Source organism: Solanum tuberosum, unplaced genomic scaffold (genome assembly GCF_000226075.1).
Source record: "Solanum tuberosum cultivar DM 1-3 516 R44 unplaced genomic scaffold, SolTub_3.0 scf00187, whole genome shotgun sequence".
Classification (NCBI taxonomy): domain Eukaryota; kingdom Viridiplantae; phylum Streptophyta; class Magnoliopsida; order Solanales; family Solanaceae; genus Solanum; species Solanum tuberosum.
The window spans coordinates 129740-138537 of record NW_006239111.1 but is presented as its reverse complement, the minus strand read 5'-3'; the positions used below and the strand labels follow the sequence as shown (position 1 = coordinate 138537).

At 42.0% G+C, this 8798-nt stretch overlaps 1 protein-coding gene across 1 annotated transcript in view; it reads left to right on the top strand.

Moving 5' to 3' along the window:
* The window catches only part of LOC107061980 (uncharacterized), a 3756-nt gene extending 2937 nt beyond the window's left edge, over positions 1-819 (top strand). Inside the window, exon 7 of the mRNA XM_015312100.1 lies at positions 436-819. Within this exon, the coding sequence (XP_015167586.1) occupies positions 436-819 (384 nt within the window). The remainder of the gene's footprint in view (positions 1-435) is intronic.
* Positions 820-8798: the final 7979 nt, after the last annotated feature.

The window sequence follows — 8798 nt, the reverse complement described above, 5'->3', positions numbered from 1 at the left end:
TGGAATCGATTTCATGGGCCCATTTGTGAGCTCATTTGGAAATAAATATTTCTTGGTGGCAGTAGATTATGTTTCCAAATGGGTGGAAGCCATCGCACTTCAAAACAACGAAGGAAAAAGTGTTGTCCAATTTCTGAAACGCTACATATTCGCAAGATTAGGCACTCCGAGGGCAATCATTAGTGATGGGGGGTCGCACTTTTGCAATAGGTGAATTTTAATGGCACTGAGCAAATATGGGGTGAAACACAAAGTAGCAACCCCATATCATCCCCAAACAAGTGGCAAAGTCGAAGTGTCAAATCGGGACATAAAAAGTATCTTGGGAAAGACAGTAAATGCCAACATAACTGACTGGTACTAGGAAACTCGATGATGCACTATGGGCATATCAGACCGCTTACAAAACACCTTATTGGTATGTCTCCATATCAGTTGGTTTATGGTAAGGCTTGTCATTTGCCCATTGAGTTAGAACACAAAGCATTGTGGGAATTGAAAGTTTTAAATTTGGACTGGTTAAAAACTTCAAGGGAGAGAGTAGAGCAGCTGAACGAACTGGATGAATTTAGACTCAGATCGTATGAAAGTTCAGCCATCTACAAAGAGAAGATGAACGAATGGCATAATGCTCGGATACTCAAGCGGAACTTCAAGGTGGGAGATTGGGTTTTGATATACAACTCTCGACTTAGACTTTTTCCCGGAAATATCAAATCCAAATGGTCTGGACCCTTTAGAGTAACGCGAGTGTTCACTAATGGTGCGATAGAAGTTGAAGACCAGGAAGGACCTCCATTTAAAGTGAATGGTCAATAACTGAAATTATATTTTGGGGATTGTATAAAGATTTCTTTGGTTGAAGTGGTGTATTTGGAAGACGCTAGAAGGCGCTGCAGCGTTGTGACGCGACGTTAACGAAAGTGCTATTTGGGAGGCAACCCAAAACCCTTTAATTCTTGGTAAAATAATGGTGTGTTGTTTGTAAAAGTTAAAGTATGAGAAGTGTTCGACAAAGTGATGGATGACAAGCAATAGATTCAGTCGGCGAGTCACTGAAGGTTTCGACGAATCCAACCTTATTCGATGTTTGACTCAAGACATCGTCAACAATGGAGTCTGTAAAACTAGATGAGCTTTGGAAATGATTGGCGAATCACCGATCATGTCGGCGATCACGATGGAAACCGTCGTTTGGACCCCCCGTAAACTAGTGGTCCTATAAATTTCGGCGAAAGAAGCTAAACAGTCGGCGTTCCGCCGAGTGAGTAGGCGAGCTCGACTAATGTCACCGAGTGGGTAAAAATTGGATGACTTTTGCAGGCCATAGGTTTAACAAGTTTCAACTTCATTCACTTTCCCTCACTTTTTATCTGTCCAAACTCACACCTGCACTCTAGTTTCTATATTTCTTGCGTTTTTAAACATTTTAGTTGTTGAATTGTGCTCAAACTTGGATTACATTGCCGCTTAGCATTTCAATACTCTCCTTCGTGACACAAAAGAGTTGTGCATGTCTTTCTGGCAGACTCACAATTACCAGACCTTGGTGAAGCTGGCACTGTTGTCGCCCCTGAGGTGACCTCATGCATTAAGGCCCAAGCTCAGGGTAAGGCATTGGGTACTCATGCCCAGACACATGGAGCGACTGCGTAGAAAGGATATCCTTATTACCTCCATCTCTGTCTTTCTTTAATTGTCATTTTGGATATTTTTTTCATGTGCATCTGAGGACAAATGCTATTTAATTGTGGTGGGGTGAGGCTCACCTTTTGTGTGCTATTTGTGACTCGTGTTTTTATGTATATATTTGGGTTGTTCTGTTTTAACTGATATTATCACTGCCTTTCTGTGGATGTTTGAGATTATGGCTCCTTTTATTTTAAATTGCAAAATGATTTTGACCCTTCCAAATTTTTTTGAATTTTTTACACATTTTTGCCACCTCTCATGTGTTGAATGTGGGTGTTCTTTTGCAAAAAATTGAGTCTCGGTTCCAATCAATACCGATGACTTGAATAGTGCTCTCAATCGAACGAACATGAATGCGCGGCTACGATGAGGCCAAATGAAGTTGCATAGATAATATGTGAACTCTTTGCATCTCGTTATGACTAGCCTAGTATCAAATTGAGTCTCTTGTGATGATCATTGCACACTAGCGAAAGTGTGGAGTCTTGTTTGACTTATAGTGTCAATGCCTAGTGTGATGAGCTTACTTGTGAACTATGCATGATAGATCCTAGAATTTGCCCCGTTGGTCCGGTCAACTAAGTGATGCTATCTCTTGATATGATCTTAGGCAACTTCTACGAGTGTGAACCAATTTGACATATACCTCTTTTGAAACTTACCTTGTGAGTGTGTGATTCTCTCTTGAACACCCCTTGAGCCTTACCTTTCTTTGGAGGAAACTTGATGAAAACTAGACCTTTCTTAATCCATCCCCCAAAATCCTCATGAAGTTGTGGTTAGTTTGAATAGCCGTGGTGAAAAGATAAGGCAAATCAAGACGTGCAAGAAAGTCCCTCCTACCCATGGTTTTGAGGAAAATGGAACCCCTCCATATAAGAAAAAAAAAGACAGAAAAGAAAAAAAAGAATGAAAAAGAAATGTTGTGGAATAAAGTTGAAAAATGAAAGGGGATTTCCAAACAATTCTTGAAAAGTAAATAATAGGATGACTTATAAGCATTAATGAAAATGACGAAGGAGAAAGGAAAGTAAGTGTTGTGAGCAACACATCTCATGAGGATGAAAGTCACTGAGCCAAAATGACCATACATTTGCACTCAGCCCCATTACAAGCCTTGAAAAGACTTTTTTTTTTTATCTTGAGTGAGCTAAAACAAATGTTGATTAGAAAATACGGGCAAACCTATGGGTGAAATTATGCATTATGTTCTTCTTTGTGAGTGTGAGCGTTGCATCTGATTCCAAAGATTTAAATTGTGAAACCATTGTGTGAATATGGAATCATTCTTTGTGTGAGGGCATTTGAACACTATAGTTGAGCTTGAACTCGCATTTGAAGCAAGTATTGTGAGCATGATATTCGTTGATATTGGTGAGTCACAACTTGAATCTTTAAGTGCACATTTGATCTTTGCATAAGTAAATTGAGTCTTGTTGTGTGCATTCATGATTGAGTCTTGTGTAGCACTGTTCGAGACACCTTTTTTGAAAGTTGAGTTTTCTTGAGGACAAGCAAAAGTTTAAGTTGGGGGTGTTGATGAGTCCACAAATTGGACTTATTTAGGGCTATATTTTAATAGAAATTGTGTCCTCAAATGCTTATTTTATCTCAATATCTGATGAAACCCCTTAAGTTTCAGGTATTTGAAGTTTTAAGGAAAGCATGGACACTACGTCGCAAAAAGGAACGAAAAGGCTAAAAAGAACAAAGAAATGAAGGCCTAAAGATCGCCGAGTCCACTTGGTGAGTCGCCGAAGGATTTTACTTCGCCTTTTTTTCCAGTGTACTGAGCCCTGAAGGAAAGGATCAAGTCGGCGAAAAACGGGAGCAGTCCGCGCATCGTCGAGAAGTTTCGCGAAGAAGTACCATGTCGCCCAATGACCTAGAGCACGATGATGTTGAGGGCTGGTGCAAGACGGCGATGACCTACACCAAAGGGCGAATCATCGAGTTGATCGGCGATTCCGACTAACGATGCTGAATGATCCGCTGCAGCACAAATCTGCTGAAACTATAAATACTAGTTAGAGTTGTAGTTGTAAGTGTGGAACAATTATTATAATTTTAACTTAGAGTCGAACAAGTGTGAGTTTTCATATAGAATAATACTTTTTGATATGTTTGCTCTAAGTTTGAGAGGGTTTTGAAGACTTGAAAAAGAAGAGGGTTTCATCTCCAAGGATTTGGACTTGGGTCTTTTGGATTCTTCAGTCTTGGCCTGTAACAAGATTTAAATCTTCATACCCATTTGAATGCAAGATCATTTAGGTACAAATTTCTATCTCATGATGTGTGGCTAAAACCCCCAATTCTTGGGGTGTGATTTAGCGAATATGAGTTAAGATAATTGTTGGGTCTTGCTTGCTGATAGTCTATTCGTAGTTTAAATGTGATTTTGTTTAGTGGTTGTGGATGGATTTAATGAATTTGTAGTTGCAAATACAAGTTTATTTATGTATTTTTAGCTTGCTCGAGATAGAGGTCGTAAAACTAAAACCACTAAATTAATAGCCGGTGTGAGTGGGTCGACTTGAGGTTCAGCTCGAGAGAGTGAACCCTAGTCCCATGTCCACACACTCAGCTCGAGAGAGTAAGTGGGTTAAGTCTTAGGCTGGTCTTCGTGCGGCAAATGGGTGTCCGAGTGGAACGCATTTGAAACGGGGTAAGTTGCTCGAGAGAGAGCTTATCACTCTTAAAGTCTAGCCTAGTCACTATTATTTTATGAATCTTCTATCGAAAGCATGTACCCAATAATCTAGCTTAATCCGTATTCCCATCACATCCCAAGGATTCCCTCTCATTACTTAGAAACCCTTGTTTATTTTTCTGTTTTTACTTACTAGTGACAAAACCCCCCATTGTTAATGGACACTCTTGTATCCCCGCCCCTTTAATTTAAAATGTTTGTAATCGTTAATGTCGTTAGTTACGACTAGTTAGAACTACATTTTAATCTTCTATTAATTCTCAAAACCACTATCTTGGAAAAAATCCCAACCCTTGGTTGGGTTACTAAACTATTGTACGATCGTAGACACTTGCATCGGAAGTTGTGTGTTGATTACGCAAACATCAGGCCCTAACGGGGTTAGTTCCCAGGAAAAAATTTCATAGGAGTTCACCCCGTTCCTAGAGTTCTTTATTGACCCAGTGTTATGTCCCGCCACTTCGCAGTTCAAATTTGGCACCAGAATAAGGGGGAAGAATCTAGTGTTGTGGGGAGGTTACTAGAACACTCTAGAACTCCCTAGATAATTTCCAAGAAAGCCTTAGAATTCCCTAGAAAGTGTAGAGAATTCTAGAGAGGGACCAAAGTATAAATATTGTAGGGACTTGTCAAGTAATTTTTAATTGCACTTAAGCCCCTAGGTTGTAGTATAAATAGATGGGACATTCATTTGTAATCCATCCAAGCTTGAAGCAAGCAATCAAGCAAGTTGTAAGCAATCTTCCAAGCAATAAAAATCCTTTTCCCAAAAGCTCTCTAATCTTTCCAAGTCTTTCTTTATATTCTTTTAGCGATCTAGCTTCAAAAGGCTTACTTGAGCTTACAAGAGCGTGAAAGAGTCGTGAGTAAGTTATCGAGTGCCGCACAGAATATTAGTAAGACTCTAAGTCTGTGACAACGTGGTATTAGAGCAAAGGCTTGTACTAAGGGAATGGCTAAAGAAGGGAACGTAAACGCCGCTAGGACCACCAACGTCTGTTCGGAGGGAGGAATAAAGAATCGCAAGGGAAAGAGGAACCAAAAGGATAATGAAGAAATGTTGCTCGACCCTACACCAAGTGAGGCGCTAACATCTCACCCACCTTTGACCACCGAAGCAAGTGACGATGAACTTGGCGAGGAGGCCATCGACGTCACCGCCGGAGAGGAATGGGTCGCAAGGGTTGAAATGTAAAGCCAGGCCGTGGAGATATTAGGACAGGGTTTGGATGTAGCCGATGGCAAGTTCAAGACTCTCGAGGACTTCACCATTGAGGATACCGATAGCCTCCACAAGGAGTTGGAGGGACGCCAATGTGCCGAGTTTGAGATGAATGAGGCTATCACTTCCTTGGAGTGTCGGCTCATGGAGGCGTTAAGCATGATTGAGACCATGAAGGCCGATATGAAAGCACTCAAGGAGGGCATGAAAGCTGGAGAATCAACATCGCCCGACTGTGATAGAGAGGCCAGGGTCGAGGTTCCCAAGCCACCTATGTTCAAAGGCGTCCGTGATGCGCAAGAGGTAGAGAACTTCTTATGGCATTTGGATAATTACTTCAAGTGCAACAAGGTGAAGAGTGATGAGAGTAAGATCAACATTGTGGTGTTGTACCTCTCGGAGATGGCCATGCTATGGTGGAGGCATAAAGAGTCTGAAATAGGGAAGGGGTCGTGCACCATCAACACTTGGGAGCAATTCCAAGTGGAATAAAATAAGGCTTTCTTCCCTAACAATGTCATCTATGAGGCGAAGCGCAAGTTTAGGGAGTTGAAGCAGACATGCAGCATTCGGGCGTACGTGAAGGAGTTCACTACCCTCACGCTTCAAATTCCTAACCTCACGGATGATGATATGTTGTTCCACTTCATGGATGGGCTGCAAAATTAGGCTAGGAAAGAGTTGGAACGCCAACAGGTCAGGACTATCGATGAAGCCATCACGCAGACCGATGCTTTGACAAACTTCAGGCATGAAAAGTCTGATAGAGCCAGAGAAGAGGAGGTGAAAGGTAGTCATGACCATAGTGGGGGAGATCGTGGCAAAATAGAATAGCAGCGTCCACATCCCAAGAATCATGATACTTATAAGTCTGATGGCAAGAAGGCTGGACGTCATGGCGATACGGAGAGAAAGGCAGAGACTGCCAAAAGAAGTGGTTGCTACATATGCGGTGGGACGGATGGCTATGCAAGGTGCCCTGAACTAAAGAACCTTGGTGCTATCCTGCGAGAGCGAAAGGAGAAGGATGAACAAGAGCAATGACAAGGTGTAGGGACGACATAATTGGGGTTGATAGGACTGTGCAGAGCTATCACGAAGCATCCAGGGAAGCCGAGAGAATACGGCACACAGTATGTCGACCTCACGATTAATGGAAGACCCGTTTGTGCTATGGTTGACACGGGTGCAAAGGCCAATATCATGACCAAGACGGCAGTAACAAGGTTGGGGTTGAGTTACAGTCCAAGTAACGCCCAACTAAGGATGGTCAATGCACCACCGACTCCTGTGTGTGGAGTTGCGCATGGAGTAAGCATCACGTTTGACTAGTGGCAAGGTAAAACCAACTTCATTGTCGCTCCTTTAGATCTCTTTGACAAAATTCTTGGGCAAGAGTTCTTCCAGCAGTGTCACGCGGTTATCGATCCTTACCTCCAATGACTTCTAGTCATGGATCAAGAAGGATCATGCATGGTGCCCTTAGTTAAGGTACCAACGACGGAAGGACAAGTTCGACTAACGTCCATGCATCTCTAAAGAAACCCTAAGAGGAAGGACTCAACATTCATAGCCACCATTGCAAGTTTGAAAGAAGACAATGGTGACAAGGAGTCCTTGTCGTCGGTATTAGAGAAGGATCATAAGCAAAACAAGGTTGTGATGCCAAAGAAGCCACCAAAGTGCGTGCCTCCTAAGAAGGAGGTAGATTATAAGACCGAGCTAAAAGAGATCAGGAAGCAACTGAAGGAGTTGAGCGAGGGTGTTGATCGAGTCAATGGACTATTGGCTACACGTACGAGAAGGTAAGACTCAGTTACCGATGCAACAACGATGGGACGCGGTCGTCGCATTAATAGGTGGGGGAGAGTGTTATGTCCTTTCACTTCACAGTTCAAATTTTGCACCGGAATAAGGGGGAAGAATCTAGAGTTATGGGGAGGTTAGTAGAACACTCTAGAACTCCCTAGATAATTTCCAACAAAGCCTTATAATTCCCTAGAAAGTGTAGAGAATTCTAGATAGGGACCAAAGTGTAAATATTATAGGGACTTGGCAAGTAATTTTTAATTTCACTTTAGCCCCTAGGTTGTAGTATAAATAGATGGGGTATTCATTTGTAATCCATCCAAGCTTGAAGCAAGCAACCAAGCAAATTGTAAGCAATCTTCCAAGCAATAAAAAACCTTCTTCCAAAAGCTCTCTAATCTTTCCAAGTCTTCCTTTACATTCTCTTAGTGATCTAGCTTCAAAAGGCTTACTTGAGCTTACAAGAGTGTGAAAGAGTCGTGAGTAAGTTGTTGAGTGCCGCACGGAACATTAGTAAGACTCTAAGTCTGTGACACCTGGGTCATAATTTAGCCAGAACCCAATGCCCCTAGTTGAATTCGGCAGAGTCTACCTCAATATCGAACCCAACACTATATATGCAAGATATTTTCCCCATTATCTTGGCATAACAAACATGCACACCTCAAAAAATATGCCTATTAATCACAGTTTGGGTCATCATCAGACCATTGTGCCCCACTAAACATGGCTATTTTATATCCACAAGTTCATAGAGACTCAAACAATTATACCTTTTGTGATTTCAAGTATTTCATCAAGTGCATCTCACATATAGACAGTTATTCAAGCAACATCAGACACACAGTGTCATTACCCAGTCCATTTTGATAGGCACCTGTAACGACCCTCAAAATAAAGTAGGATAAAGTAGAGCCTCACATGGGTTTTATGCATTAATAACTTGTCAAAATAATGAAGAATAGCCTTTTAAGTTAGTTTTAAAGAGTTTGGAAGTCAAACGTCAAGGGACGACCAAGACGTTCGAAAACTAGTCTTTTACGTGTTGGTGTGTTCTAGTATGTTGTTCATGATTTTATGTGTTGTTTGGAGTCTAAAATCAGTGGAGGTGACCCTAGTGTCTTAATAAATGTTTTTAGGGTCAAAACGTTTGGATACGATTCCCCGGGGGCCACCCTAAGGGTCCCCGAGGAGGACCCCAACCTTGGCCAAGCAAGCTGCCAAGGCAGCTTGAAGTTGTGCATGGAGGGAGTGGCTCTGCGTCGCAGACCTGCTCCACCTAGGGCCAAAAAATTTGGTCCGCGTCGCAGACACATCGCGGACTCTTCTGTCTCGTAATTTAATTTCCAGAAACTTGTGGGAACA